The 16415-nt window shown below is 41.8% G+C and overlaps 1 protein-coding gene across 1 annotated transcript in view; it reads right to left on the reverse strand.

Annotated features, from left to right (window-relative positions):
* Positions 1 to 14079: 14079 nt before the first annotated feature.
* The window catches only part of SETBP1 (SET binding protein 1), a 352531-nt gene continuing 350195 nt past the window's right edge, over positions 14080 to 16415 (reverse strand). The window contains exon 7 of the mRNA XM_006766106.2: positions 14080 to 16415. This exon is cut by the window's right edge and continues 33 nt beyond it. Within this exon, the coding sequence (XP_006766169.1) occupies positions 16250 to 16415 (166 nt within the window). The 3' untranslated portion in view covers positions 14080 to 16249.

Below are 16415 nucleotides of genomic sequence, written 5' to 3' on the forward strand. Positions count from 1 at the left end.
AAACAGCAAAATTCAGTTCTTCCTTAGAAAAAAAAGTATAGCGTTTTAGGATGGTGCCGGCCCTGAGTCATATTCTGAAAACATAGATGCCCTGCTGTTGAGTTAAGATGGCGAACTTTGATGTCTGCATGGAGCTTTAAAGTCTATAAGGAACTTGTACTTGCAGGATCTCATTTGGGCTCCACAGTAACCCTAGCAGCCAGTTCTAAGACCCTTTATCCCCAGCTTCTTGGTGAGTAACTAAAAGATCAAGAGTGGTTTGGCCAAGGCCACACATGGATTGACTATGAAGTTAAGCCTTTACCCAGGCCTCTTGACAACCGTCCAGTGGCTTCTCTTTCCTGTCCATGCCCTATTTTGTGTCATGGGAACAAATTCGTTTCTCAGTTGCTGAGAAAAGTTCTAGTAATATATGCAGGTCAGTGGCTTCTCAAAGGGCACTGAAAAGGCACTGGCAGGAAGCCACAGTTCAAGAAGTCATGGGCACTCATGGCCAGATTATAGTGTGGGGGACATGGCACTGTTTTAAGAACATGTCCCGGCAGGAGTAGAGCCTATGACGTAGGAGAGCAAACCATGGAGAGACAACTCAGTCCTCCACATTCACAGGCTCGTGTCCACCTCTCTCTGCTCCATTCTCAGGCCAAATGTCTTTCTGGTTTTCAGACTTAGGCACATTTCCGAATTCTGGAATCTTGAACTTGTGCTCTCAACAACACAGAACAACCTCCTCTCAACCGAGAACTCAAACCGGTTTGATATTTCAATCTCCTTGTCACTGCTTTTAAAATTTTACTGTTACTCCTATTGAGTTCTGACTTTGACTTTGTCTAGGGGCCTTCCCTAGATCAATATTTTTGGCCATACCCTAAATCTACCACACAGTTTCTCTACTCCTATTCTTCCTGGCTCTTAGCAAATGCCTGACATTTTTAAAAAAATATATTTTATTGATTTTTTACAGAGAGGAAGGGAGAGAGATAGAGAGTTAGAAACATCGATGAGAGAGAAACATCAATCAGCTGCCTCCTGCACACTCCCTACTGGAGATGTGCCCACAACCAAGGTACATGCCCTTGACCGGAATCGAACCTGGGACCTTTCAGTCCACAGAATGCCTGACATTTTTAACTGGACCCAGGGACTCTAATGCATTAAACAAATATCCCTGGGACACCTACAAGCCAGCTATCCTGTGGGGACCAGTCGTTATTCTTGGTGTAGTGGAGAAGCCACAGAGGCATTATAGCTTAACATCTTGTCCTATTTCAGCAGTTCTGAGGCAGAATAGATGGAGTTGGGTAGTGTTCCCCATTTGAAGGACATTGGTATGACTACTCAATAGATTTGGAAGGAACACTCTGCTGCAATTCTTCATTTTCTTTGTCTATTGTTGCAGGTTTTCATTAACCTTTGAGGTTGTTTTCATATTGTGGTTTGCATTTTAAGCATTTTCTGGTTTTCAAATTGCCTAGCAAATAATTTATTTTGATCCAACTGCTTCCCTCAATTATTATTATATTTAACTCTTTCATAAAATAGCAAACTCCATATCCCCTGGATATATCAAAACCCATCCCACCCACCTGTGGCCCTTATGACTCAGGGTTTCATTTCAGAACTGAGCTCCATGCACTTGAAGAAATGATCCGCAAATGCTAAACTTTTGCTTCTCTCATCACTGAGCAGCCCTCTTGCTTCTTCTAGTCCTACCCGAAAGGAAGAAAACACAAAGAAAGTAAAAGGAAGATGGGAGGAAGGGAGGGAGGAAGGGAAGGACAGAGGAAGGGGGGAAGCAGGGAGAGAGGGATAGAAAGAGGGAGGGAGGAAGGGAGGACAGATGAATGGGTAGATATTGTGGACATTTGCCATGTTGTATAAATTAATGGCATACATCTCAGCAGCATACATGCTTCTTCATCAATCCTGCCTCACATGCAAATTTTTGCATTGACTGTTCAGTTCAGGATGTTCTTTGATTCCCCCAATCATTCAAATACTAGTACTTTGTAAATTTTGCTCAAAGACAACCTGGATAAAAATACAAAGTAGGCAATTTTGTATTATAGTAATGATAAAAGAGCTAACATATATGTAACACTAACTACATCTTAGTATTATTAGGAATTATTTTAAAACATTATCTCATTTAATTTTTACTGCAAGAGTATGAGGTAAATCTGTTATACCTAATTACAGAAGAGGAATCTGTGATTTTGAGAGAGAATATGAAAGGCCTTCCCAAGGTAGCACCACTAGGAAATGGCAGAACAAGACTGAATCCAGGTTCTACTGGTTCTTGAGTCTTTCTTTTCTCTTAAATATTAAACCACTTCTACTCCTTGCCTCCATCTCACTTACTTTCTCCCCCTGCCATCCCCTCCAGCTGCCAGGAGAGCCACTGCCTGAAACTCTCTAGGGGAGAGCAGGCCACTCTCAGCCAAGGAAAGTCACTCACTTATGGGAAGGGATTCCCAATTGCATTGGAGGCTCTTTTCCATGACTCTCTCTACTGCCAGGTCCATTCCTGCCAGGCTGGAGGGAGATTCCCCAGGCAGGGCAAAAACAGGTTAATCATCCCCTTCTCCCCAGTTAATTGCTTATCTGTGAAATCATAGTATTATAAGAGTCAGAATGAGAGAAGTAACAGGAAAAGGCTGGCATGACAGCATTTAACCTCCCCGCAATGCTCAAACCTAATGTAAGGTCCAGGAGAGCAGACGTTGGTCTGGTTCACTGTGGTAGTCCCTGTACCTAAAGCACAGCCTGGCAATAGACACCGAGGCATGAAGAATGATGGGTGTATAGATGCTCAACTCTCTCCATGTCAACATTTCCATGGAGACAATGTCTTCACTGTGTTCCAAAATGACACTTTGCATTGTTTGATGATTATATTAGGAGTGTGTTCTTGTCCTGTAATAAAATACTTCTCCTTGTATTGGGACTCAGAACAAGCCTACCTCCTTTTCCACATGGCAAACTTTCAGATCTTTGAAGACAATGATTTTCCCATTGAGATTTCTGCTGGGCTGACTCCGGCTGGTTTATTTAATCTTCCCTCTCAGGTCTAATGTGGTTTCCAGATTTTTCACCTGGTCATATAGCCCTTTGATTGATATGAATGGTAGTATTAGCAGGCCCTATGGTTGTCATAGTAGTAAGTGTAACAGTAGCAGTTCACATAGTATTGGCAGGCATACTAATAATGTTTTCCACTCATACAGCGGTTAATAAAGTGCTTTCGCAGCCACTGTCTCATGTCATTCTCACCGTAACCCTGGCAGGTAGATATCACAGTCTCTCATTTTACAGAACAGGGAAGTGAAGGTATTGCCTGCCCAAGTTCTCACATCCAGCGCTCTGCCTTCCAGCCAGTTTCGATCCTCAGTCTGCTACATGTCTTTTTTAATGTGCTGCCAAACACTCAGTACTCCAGATGTGGCCAGAAACACTACATGCAAGTCTTGATGGGAAAGGAAGCAGAAGAGAAGGCACAGAGCTGCCTGGGAGTGGGAGAGGGGGGCTGTGTCAAGGGCTACCGGTAAGCCATGGTTTACATACACACAAAACTGGGTGATTTTTCACTTCTCTCCCTCCTCCCTCCACCTCCAGGCTGGATACCAGACTTTCTTCCCCTTGGCAGGTAGGGAAGATCTCCCACAGAAGGGAGACGCTTGGCTGTGGCCAGCTACGGACTGCTCTCTGGGCACAGGTTTGCCTTACTTCTCCCCTGCAACCATCACTTTGTATTAGCCCCTGGGGAACACTTTTCTGGGTCACATCCCGGAAAATTTAATTTAATAAATGCATAACAATACCTCTGCTCCCTCAAGTATATCACCGATCAGTGTCAGGCAATTGTGTTTTCCTGCGCATTTCCGAAAGGCAGGGGCTTAGGAAGCAGAAAGCACGTCTGCTATCTGGGGGCCCAGCCTACCTGCACCGGGAGAAAGCAGGCCACAGCGGGGCTGGATGTGCAGAAACACAATGTTCTCTTTTGATGGGGGTTTCAAAGCGTCCGTCCATTTCCTGGAAGGGCGGCTGTCACGGCTGGAAAGGCCCTCAGGGTTTATGAGCCTGCAGCAACACGGCGCTGCTCATGGAACAAGAGGAAGACAGGACATTCTGTGACCGCATCGGGTTCTCAGGCGCAGGCCTGGAAATGTTTTCCATTTGAGAATTGAAGGCAGATGGAGTTGAGTAGCCTTGGTTCACTTGCACCATCTTCTCTCCTTCTCACATGCTCTTCAAAACCAGGGAACCCACAAGAGGAAGAGTACAAAGAAAACAAACTCTGCCGGAGGCACTGCCCTCATATGAAGGCCTTTCTGAGCTGCCCAAAGCTTCTACCTCATTGGCTCAGCTGCTCAGTCAATTAGTCAATCAACAAACTGATTATCTACATAGGGGCTGGACTGGCCTTGGGTAGGAGGGACAGAACAAAATGCTAAACAGAGGCTCTGCCACTAAGGTGCTTACCTTAGACTGGAGCAGACACTCAACCAACTGATAACAGTGGGAGATGGCTCATTATGAATTGGAACTAGATTATCTGGCTTCAGGGCCAAAATGCAGAGGGGCAAGCAAGTGCTTTCACCTGGTAGAGCTCAGGATGGAATTCCAGAGGCCAGGAGGGTTTAGCTGGGCCAAAATCCTGGACACAATGGAAACACTGAGGGGTTAATAAAAAGAGTCCAAATAAATAGAGCTTAAGCTAGGAGCTTGAAGGCCCAAGTGACTGAGGGACACAGGATGGGATCAAAGTGACGGAGGTGAGAAGTTAGAAAAATGAGGTGCAGGAGCTGATTAAATGCTACAAGGCAAATAGCCTGATGAACTGAATCATGTGCAAACAATCTGCGTTTTAACTTACTGACAGTAACAGTTGAGTTGGTGTATTGTGGGGGCCAACAGACTTCTTAAAGGGTCAGATAGCCAACATTGCAGGCTGTGCGGGCTGCATGGCCTCTGCTGTCACCACTCAACTCTGTGGTGGTGGGACTGCAGCCACAGACAGCATGCGTACGAATGCATGAGCTGAGTTCAAATAAAACCAAATAGGTGGACATGGGTTTGCATTTCATATAACTTTCATGGGGTGTGGAACATTAATTCTTTTACTTTCTTCTTTTCTTTTGTATTTTATCTTGAAAATATAAAACTATTCTTAGCTCATGGGCCATAACAATACAGGCGGCATAGCGTGTTTTGTGGCCCTCACTTGCCAACTTCTGGTCTAGTAGAAATGTATCCCACTTCTGGTGGGAAAGGAGAGAAGGAGAGAAAGACAGAGAAAAGAGCATTTATTAAGTACTCACATCTCCCTCTGAGTTTAAACTCAGTAGTTCTTGGAAATAACATATCTTAAACATATTAAAAAGTGGTGTGCCTTTTTTTTTTTCTTGAGCCACACTGATGGTCACTCATAGCCACCCTGGTTTGTGGATTTTTTTATATCAACTGTGTTAGCCATCATGGGTATGCTTTCCTGGAGTGCCAGCACCTGTTTTATGGCCACTGTATTTATATTGGCTCACATAGACCTTTTTTTTTTTTTTTGGAGTAGGCTTACCGTAATTTATTATTGTGTTGAATCAGCAAATTTGAGAGGGTTCTATGTGAATGGTACTAAGTATTAAAGGGAACCATATAATCAAAATACATGACTTGGCCCACAAACCATAAATCAATCTCTCAGGAATTTTGAATCCTGGTTTATTGTTTTTAAAATGTATCATAAATGCTCAGCAATTTCAGTCTCAATTTTCTGTCTTTTTTATATTATCATGCTCTCCTATTTATTCACTTCTATTCCCCACTGATTTTTTTTCCTTTTTTGTGATATGTCACCCCACCTTCCAGGTTGACCTCCTCTCTGTTCCATAATCGCACCGTGTGCAGAACTCTTATAGCAGGTCTGCTTATATTTTCTTCCCTCCATTTGTGACCCACACCAGGGGAGGCTAATTCTTTGCCTTCTCAGGCGGTCTCCATCCATCCTTCTGGGTCAGACTCAAGGCCTATCTACACTGAGATCAGTGATTTTCAACCTTTTTCATCTCAGAGCACAGATAAACTAATTACTAAAATTCTGTAGCACACCAAAATATATATTGTATTTTTTTGCTGATCTGACAAAATAAATAGGGATAATTTTGAGCCATCCAAACCAGATGGCTATTGTTGTGTTGGCTGTTGTCATTTTTTAATTTGGCAATCTAAGGGGAAAGAGGTCTGTGCCCCTGACTAAGTAGTCAGGTAGTGCATGTTTTAAAAATTCTTGCTGTACACCGGTGAAAATCACTGATTAGATACATTCTTTCTCTCCTCAAATCCTGGTGGAAGCTGTGTTTTATATCCAACAGAATTTCAAGTTTAAGACACCAATTCCTAGTTACCTGCGAGAACTTGGGATATTGTATTCCCATGAGCCTTTGTATAAGAATTTACTTGATAGTGAGCTTCAGACACCAAAATGACTGAGGAGGCATTGACATAATAATGGTGGCAAGCATTCAATAGTCAGTTATTTTTAAAACTAAGAGGATCTGTGTGTGAAAAGGGAGTAAGCACACACACTCTGTTTGTTCTGATGATGTAGACATAGATCCACTATGGGAGCAGGAAAACACGTATTATTTTCCCCATCTTTTCAGAAATAATCCTGGTGATAGTATTAAAGTTGTTTCACTGAGACTTAGACATACGATGTGGAGTAAAAAAAAAAAAAAAGAATAATTATGGATTCCTATTTCTTTTGTCCTTATGTTCTTAAGATTCTTGATACGAGAGAAGGAATGTACAAAGCATGTTTTAATCAATATTCTTCCAATTTAAATCCAGGAATTTGAAATACATTGAATTAAAAGTATCTATAGGAACACACATACCTAAAACAAGTTCATATTGATATTTTCAATTCAAATTTATTTAAGATTATCTATTTCTATCTATCTATTATCTATCTATCCATCCATCTATCAATCATCTGTCTATTCCTAGTGCCAAGATTGTGCTCTTGAAATAGTTTTCTACTTAAAAATAAAACTAGAGTGCTTAGAAAAAATGGCTCATTTAAGACCTGAACAGAATAATTGCAAGATGAGCTTAGAACAACTTGTCACACCAGATAGCCAAGAAGCTATTGAAGTCTACTAGGTTATGTAAAGCTGCTAGGGTTATATAAAAAGAATTCAGGAGCCAACTGGAAAAGATTCCAACTGGCCACAAATGGACTTATTTGAACCTCAGTAATGACACTAATTGCCATGGAGTGAAAGCCTTCAAACAGGTTTCAGTTCATGAGTTCAGAATAATATGTATATTTTTTAAAAAAAGACAAATTGGTCACTTTTGGAGGGTGGTCGGGAACTAATTTATTATTCTTAACATAAAATAAAGAACCACAATTTTGTCTTGCTTTTCTTATAATAAACTGTTCCATGAGAGGTAACCAAAGAAGGGATAAGGAAAAGCATCTCCATATAAAAGCATGCCAACTAATCAGCAAAAAGTAATGCTAGTATTAAAACATCAACCACTTTTCAATCCTACTAAGTGAGTAGATCTAGGCATTAAGCATCAAGAGCTATTAACATTACAGAGAAACAACCAGGCATTATGTAACTCTTTGATGAATGAATATAATTCCACCCCCAAACTTTCCAAAGGGATCAAAGCTGAATCCAGCTACCTCAGCCTCCAGCTCTGACTCTAGCTGCCAATGTGCAGGGAATTCCTAGGACAGAGGAACACACTGAACTACACCAGGGATGAGTCTTCAGCACCATCCACATAGTGGGCAACTTTGCAGGTCAAACAGTCAAGGTTCTCCACCAGGTCCATGTACAGGAAAGTAAGGGAGGGAGGGGAGACAAGTAGATTCAAAGAGACCTATAAGCCATATCAAGTTTAAAAAGTGGATAAGACATTGCTCATGTCTAGGGAAGTATACTTGACTGATAAAACCATTAAGTTCTCTGACGTGATCACTGTAAAAGTTGGGAGACTTTTGGAGGAAAGTTGGGCTGGGTTGGGATGAAAAACATGGAGGCAAGTCTAGGGTAGCTGGATAGGTTCTATTTTTTGACCTGGCTGGTGCTTATAGATGATTTACCTTATAACAATGCATAAAGCCATATTTTGTGTGGTTTCTATATTGGTTTTTATTTTATAATATAAGGTTTTAAAAATAAAGTGAAATGTCCCCGGAGGTCCAGAGAGTTTAGAGAGCTTTTCTGGAACCTCATGGTTATTTATAAATATGGAGTACTACTCAGCAATAAAATGAAACCCACTACTGATACACAAACTGTTGGATGAGCTTCAAAGGAATTATGCCAAGTGAAAAAAAGCCAATATGAAAAGGATAGGTATAAGTCAACTACTCTGACGCCAGCTTACCAAAATTAAGCAACTGAGAAAATGAATGGCAGATGGTGAGAACCAGTTTTCTCACTATTGGAGTGGAAGGTTACAGTTAGGAAGGAAGGTAAGTCCTCACTGTGCTCTTTGTTAAAGATGGCCCAGCAAACATTTGTTTACCAAACAATTGCTTCTCCATCTCCCTGTGAATTGCCTTCCTCCCCTTTGATGTCCCAAATCATTATCTCCCCACCCCCCTTTGCTCCTTAACTTAAGGTTGCATATAAACCTCAACTGTCTAATTTGTCCTAGGGTCCCATATTCTTACTGAATTCCTGTATGTACGTATGTAATTGAGTCTGGTTATTTTATCCTGTTAAAATGCATTAAAAGATTATTTATTTTGAAAAAAATAAAAGAGAAGGCTAGAATGACTCATGTGGTGATGTATTAGAGTTAGATATATCAAGATATCAGTTTAGACTCACGTTTAGCTTAATACAGATTCAGATGATTACATGTCACAATATGTATATATAGCGTACATATAGAAATTGTGATACACACATACATTTCCTTGTTTTGCCAGCTGATAGGGCCAAGAAGTAATGATCCCCAAGCAATGAGCACACCTAGTGGAGAAACTGTACAAATGCTTCTTCAGCCAGGTGGTCAAGGTTAATATCAACAGCCGAAAGCAATGTTGATAGTGTGTACGCTTTACCTCTGTGATCATCTTCTTAAGAACTTGTGAAAAAAAAGTTCTTAAGCCCAATTGAGGGATATTCTACAGAATACCTGAGCAGTCCTCCTCAAAATCATCCAGGTTGTCACAAACAAGGAAAAGTCTGAGAGACGGTCCCACCGAGAGGAGCTTGAGGGGGCATGCTGACTAAATGTACTCTGTCCACTAAAAAGAGGATAATTACGTTTTACAATATCTAGCTTAACCATGAGAGACTGTGCATGGCTTTAACTCTTCTCACTTGTGTTTAACATTTTCGCTTGTTACCTCCCAATTGTAGCATATGTGAATACCAATAGCACTTTGGAACCAAGTTTTCCTTTAATTAATTCTGGAAACAAAGGCCTGAGTGACACTTCAGGGAAGTTTATTGCCAAAGCCTTATAACAATTAAAAATGTGGATATTGGCATATCCCACAAGAGTGAAAACCACTACTAATCACAAATGATGGAACTGCACGCTGTTCGGCTCCTTCCCAATGCCTTCCACACCCACTCATTATCTCATTTGACCTATAAAGAGGCTTCAGGACCTTGGGCACATCCTTTAGCTTTTCACGTCCCATTGTCCTCACTCCCTATCACGTGTGACCGGTTAGAATTTTTAAGAGGTAACTGATTTCCGTTTTGCCCACTCTTCTGTTAGTCTCCTCCCCACCACACAGGCAGCCAGACTGGTTTGTGCTCATCCCCTCGGGGCATGTTCCTGGCAGCACAAAGCACAGGGGAGAAATAAAAAAGGGTTTTTTTTCCCTTTCTTTTTTTTTTTTTCTGGCTTTTCAGTTTCAAAAACCTAGAAACTAAGGAAATAGAACGGACTTGGGCACAGAGAGGCAATTTGGAAGAAAGTTGGAGCAAGGCTGTCTAAATGACCCCTCCTCCCATCCCCTCCAGGTTAGAAAAATATTCCCCAGGTCTGAAACTAAGATTCTGCCATGCTGGTAAAATAGGCTCTTAAAAATTAATAAAAGTGAGCTGCAGAGAAATTGCAAAACGTATATTCCTTCCTCCTGTTTATTGGTGGGTTCATTCATGCCAGCCACATGTGCGAACACATCAGACTTTCCTGGGAATCTTTATCTGCACCTTGCGACTCTCTGGACCGATTTAAAAACCCTAAAAGTTGAGCCAATCCATTTTAAGGCAACAGCTTTGTCCCCGAGTGAGAAGCTGGTAGAAAGAGATTAAAGGCACTTTCTGAAGTCATTGCTGATTTAACCCGAGTTAGAAAGAGGATGCTCTAATGCTTTAAATTTGCCTGGTTCAATGCAATATAGTAGGCAGAGGAGAAGAAAAAGAGGGCAAATTCTACTTTCTAAGAGATTGCTGACTGAAGTTTCAATCTCAGAAGGCAACCTAAAGCACCAGTGCTCCGACCATCTTGAGGCTGCCCTCATAATCTACTAATAATCTTCTCGGGAAGACTTGCACTCATTCCACCAGGCTCCCTTATTCCACTGCAGGTGCTGCAAATACCTAATAAATGTCATGGTGGGTCAGACTGATGGTTAGGGTGGGAAGCTACCCAGAACATTTCCTACTGACCTTGCTGGCTTTTGGAAGAGGCACAGAAGATACGCTAAAGAAAGGAAATTAAGAATACATAAATGATTGTATGTTCACTTAAAAAAAGGGGCTTTTGAAATCCACTTATGAATATACAGTAAAACCTAGAACAAAAAGAGTAGAGAATAGTCCAGTCTGGGGGTTGGAGCCTTCTTCTGAGACCCCAGCACTCTTACCCCATGCCTCATTCTGCTTAGAAATGCTGGTTCATTTTCCACAGGTCTATCTTCTATGTTCCTGCCTATTCCCTGCATTTCCTTTAGGGGATTGCAGACACTGGTCCACTATGGAGGGGCCCTCAGGAACTTCCTATGGTTGATTAAATAGCCTTTCCTCTCACTCCAGTCAAACCTGAAGTCCAGCCAGGGATCCATCCTTCAGAAATCTGACATCGTGGGATATTAGTAAAAAGCTTAATCTTCATCCACAATGCTCTTCTAAAAGTGTAGGACAGGATGGGTCTCCAACACCTTACAAATATATTTTTAATGCTTTTAGCAGAAGACTCGCTGGTTCTTTGAATCAGTGTTGGCTTCATGCCCAGGTGTGATCGATTCTGAACAGTAACCCAGCAAATCAGACTCAAATCTTGCCCACAATGGACTTCACAGACTCATACAAAAAGGCAGAAGTTGGGTTAGAATTTTCTCAATGATTCTATATCCAGTTGGTGCGAGCAAAGACCCTCCAATGCTCTTAAACTGCTTAGTGATGTGAACCAGATGGAAAAGAAAACAAAAGAATTCACAACTCATGTTAGACTGAATTGAATGTCTTTAATTTCACACAATGAATAACATATGAATAGGATTAACTTTTTTTTTTAATAGTTAAGTGCTCTATACTGTGCTAACCTGATCTGGTAGCGAAAAAGACTGAGCTTTCTTTTAGAAAAAATGTTTAAAACCCAACATCTAAGACCATGGAGGAGCATGACAGTAAAGCATGCCAGATGTATCTACGCCTCAAATAACAGCAAGTCCATGTTCATTTTAAATGTACAAAAATGCTTTATGAATAAAAACTGTTACAAAAAGAACATTTCAAACAATGTACAATTTTTCTTGCCTCTATATTCAATAAAATACAAATACATTTTTTTGTTCTAAAATATGTTTACATACAATCAAAGTAGAACATGCAAATTACACTTTAAAAAAGGCTTTTAAAAACCACTTATGAATACAAACTAAAAATTAGCCAGCACGACTTGTAAGACAATCTTGTGCCCCATTTTTTTCTTTTGAAATATATATATACATATTTAACACATCATGTGCATTTATTATTATTTAAGAAATAGATTTTTTTTTAAAAAGGAAGAAAAAGATGCCAACCTAGGTTGCAACTGCCCTTTTGTGTTGACCAGGGGCAGCTTTTTTCAATCCCCCCTTCCCCCATTTAGTGTTTATTATACCTGGGCAAGTGGGCAATAGATTTCCAGGAAGTTTCTTCCTTGGTTGATATGTGCTTCTAAGACTGTTCCCCAAATGACTGAGCCCAACAAGGAAGGCAGACTCATCGTGGGGCAAACTCTCCAAGAAACAAGAAGCAGGGGGGAGCCTTGCATTGTGGAAAGAAACTTTAAAAAACACCAAGAAAATGCTACGATATATTACAGTTCGAGTTTCTAGGCACTGTGATGACATTATCTGTAAGCTCTGGCATTTGGACCATTGTGATACTACGGGGTAGTGTTGAGAGTAATGTCTATATTTATCTACTTTTACATAACGAGGACTGAAAAATCCTGCAATGTAACACTTAAATGGCTTTTGAGGCATTTCGGCTTCTGCCACCCCCTCTCTCTCCATGCTACAGTTGGCATTTAAAGGCTTTGGAAATATATGTAGAGTTTACAGTTTCCCAGGTAAATCTTCCTAGTGGTAGGGAAAAATATTCTCCAAAAGCCATTTCGGCTTCTGCCACCCCCTCTCTCCATGCTACAGTTGGCATTTAAAGGCTTTGGAAATATTGTAGAGTTTACAGTTTCCCAGGTAAATCTTCCTAGTGGTAGGGAAAAATATTCTCCAAAAGCTCCTTATCTGAATATTGTAAGAGTGGGATTTTCTACTTAAGTCCTAAAACCAAATCCTTTATGATCTGCACGTACATCACCTTATACTATAATTGTCACCACTTGTTTATCATGTTTATAGACCCAGCAATGTGTAGAACACAAATCCTGATTGCCATCAAAGATGGCCCCCCACTCCAGACAGCAGCCAAGTTAACATGGGGACCCTCTGTCAGCCTTTAGTCACCTACTCTGGCCTGTTAGTGGCTGTTGAGTTCAGGTCCTGCCAAGTCACAAACCAGCCCATGACATTGTCTCCTTTCCTTAGACTTATCTTCCGTGGGTGGGTTTTAGCCAAAGCCATGCCTTTGAGGAAGTTAAACTTCTGTTCCTTTCATTTGAGATGAGGGGTTGAAAACCACATGGCTCCCAGTCACCCAGAAAGGTGGATCAGAGACCCATAATCACCTCTGGGGAGCTTTGCTCACCCCTAATTAAGACTCCCTACATTGTAAGTAGGCTTGCTCCTCCTGATTGCTAAAGGCAAGTTTTCCAGAAAAGACAGAAAACTAAGTGATTTCTTTTATTATGAAATACTTTTTGGAGCTGTTTAGGGAGTCTGGGGCATTCCAAATGACATCTTTGCTACATAAAAATGTGGCCACAGAAGGCAGTGTTGGCTGGCTAGACACAGGCTAGAACCAGGTCCGGAGATCTGGTTCTCCAACCAACCAACCAACCAACCAACCAATAAGAAAATGAATCCAGACTGGGCCAGTGGTGAGCCAGGACAGGAAAGGGAGGCAAATGGAAAGGAGGTGGTTAGCACATAAGGAAATGTTGGTACAGATGAGATATGTTCATGGAAAGCAAAGAAAAAACAGTAATGTGCGACACTGAGGGAGAATCTGTGTGGTGAAGGGTCAGCTGTGCAGGTGACTGGACCTCCAGCAGGTCTTAGTTGGGGTCCTCTGCAGTTTCATAGTCTATTCTTCGGGCTGTAAAAAAGGGGATTTGCATTTAACTCACATGAAAACTGAAGAATTGAATTTATGTCTACATTGCGACTCTGTTGTATTTCTCCTGGAATACTTTTCATTGGCTTGAAAATTTCAAGCTTATTTAAAATTTCTCACATTCCTAGAGGTTAATGCCAATTAAGCTTTGGGTCCTTCTTTAAGCAGCTTAGTGTGTCAGCTCATTCTCTTCTGCAGGAAGGTTTAATCTGCTCCCAGACTATGGGGACAGTACAAGACCCGAAGGAGAAGGGCAAAAGAAAGAATGAAGGGAATGATTTTCAAAAATCCAACAGGAGAGAACCCTCTTTGTGGCTTAATTGGAATGAAAATGGTTGCTCTTTCCTAGCAATGGTGGGGTGAGTGGGGCTAATTTAAAACTTCCTCTCTGGTGACTTTGGAACCACTCAGACATGGCTTGGGAATGACAAATTGAAAGTGGCTGGTTTGATTTTGCTGTTCAACTTGTGTGAAATGCCAAAGGTCAAGCAGGGTCACAAACTGAGTCTCTATGATACAAGCTTTAAAGTCCAGGAGAATGCATTCCTTTAAACTTACATATTGCTGGGATTAAATGCGACTGACCTACTGGGCAGCAAATGATGGGAAGCCCACGGCAACAGTGCAGAACAGATGGCTCCCTGGGTAATTTCAACCAACTGTTGGTACCATGACAGAGCAGTGATGCTTGTCAGCATATTAACTTGGAATTTTAAAATTCACTCCCGTAGATATCCTCTCTCTTATTCTCTTATGTTCCAACAAAAATCCATCTCTCTCTAAGGAAATAATGTTCTGTTCTGTAGTAATAATACAATTTCCAGCCAGTTCTACTTCCTGTAAAGAAGCTGAACGTAGAGGCAAATGAGATATTCTAATTCCCATTAGAAAACTTAATTCTGTCTCTCTTTTTGTACTCTACCATGCCAGGTGTTCAATGTCTTGGGGAAGGGAAGAGGAGGAGGGAAGAGGAAATTGAAAATACTCATTTGAAATTTCCACATCCGACTTTTAGAAAACATCTACTGCAATGGGATGACTTCATACTCATTCTGAGTCTTCTTAACATGTTTTACTTGGGCTGTGGAAATGGGTAATAAGAGATGGAATGTCTGTCCACGCTAAACCAATGACTAGAGTACAACTTGGATGAGAAATGTACAGTTGAAATTGACCATTTAAAAGACGATTTGTCACACACAGTTTGCATCCATGCAGACTGATAGATTTATAATTACATTATGTACAAAAATGTTTTAGTTTATTAAGGCAACCACAATTTGGATATTTTGTCCAAGGTGGCTCAATACAATTGGAGTGGTGATACCCTTGGAGCTTTTCCTTTTTTTAGATAAGAACACTTACTCCCCTTTGCTTTTAAGAAATAATTATCAAGAGATAATGGACTTCTCCTATTGTCTTCTTGTTTCCTTTTTCCCATGACCTATGATAGTTATTCGTATGGAAAAAAAAATCACATACCAAGGCTAAACACTTGTTTTTCTGGTTGTCTGGGGTTTCAGTTTTTGGTGATTTGTCAGTTATTCCATTTGCTGTGGGGTACTTAAAACCATCTTATTCTGCCTATTCTCTGATGATATGTATTAAGTATAAAAATAACCTGGCGGACGCCTGGGTCAACAGATCCTCAGATGCTCTAAATCACTTATTCAAAAGGCTCTAGCAATACTATCGGTTTCACAAGGATTGGGATTCAAAGCCGGGTTCCCTGGGACAGCATGCCAAGGTGAACAGTACAACACAGCTAAGCTTTACATTATTCAGGTGTGTACCAAAGAAAAGAAGGCAGCAGGTAAGTTAATGAAAAGGCATATGGAAGTACCTAATGGGCAAAGGGAAAGGAGGAACAGACGATGCTAAATATCAGGGCATGTGCGACAGAGAGGCTCACAGAAGAATACGAATGCAAGTCTAAGGTTGCCTATCACTAGAATCCCACCTTCTGATGACATGAGTCCATCTGAGAAACTATCGTTAACGGAAAGATTCAGGTCACCTGAAGACCATGTTGGTGCCCAAAGCCTAGCCCAGCTTGAAAAACCCAAAGAAATTAAAAAAAAAACCATAATTAAATGGAAGTGGGTTATAACAAAGCCAGTTGAGACACCTGCAGCTTTTCTGCCCTTGGAATGTTCCCTAATCGAGGGTTTCCCTTTCCATTTTCCTGGTCAGCAAATGCAGTGGCATCAAGGGCACATCTTGGACGTGGGAGGTCCGGTGGCCGTGGGCACCACCAGCTCTCGCCTCCTCCGTGGGTCTTCTGCTCGCTGGCCTGTCCAGGATCTAGCCACAGCCAAGTGCCGCTGGGGCGGGGACTGCTGTAAAGCACAGACAAGCTTCTTTTGAAGGCGTCCCCCCCTGCTTTGCTTTCCCAAGAGCTCCTGATGGCTCAACCCGGTCATCTGGCCCGATTCTGCCCGCCCCGCTTCTGGGGAGAAGAGCAAGGGTGTCCCTGCAGCGGGGGCCTTCCCAGGCGTCCTTTCCCGGAGCCCCAGGTTCAGATGCCCGGCCCCGCCCTAGGGAAGGACATCACTCTCACTCCCTCGGGACTTCCTCTGCCTTTTGGCCTTGACCTCCTCTTCCTGGGGAAGGGGCTGCTGCGGAGGCGGCTGCGGGGGCTGAGCTGGAGGCTGCGGTTTGTGTTTCCTCTTCCCACCTCCTCTAGGGGTCTTCGGCAGAGGT

Source organism: Myotis davidii, unplaced genomic scaffold (assembly GCF_000327345.1).
Source record: "Myotis davidii unplaced genomic scaffold, ASM32734v1 scaffold259, whole genome shotgun sequence".
Lineage (NCBI taxonomy): Eukaryota > Metazoa > Chordata > Mammalia > Chiroptera > Vespertilionidae > Myotis > Myotis davidii.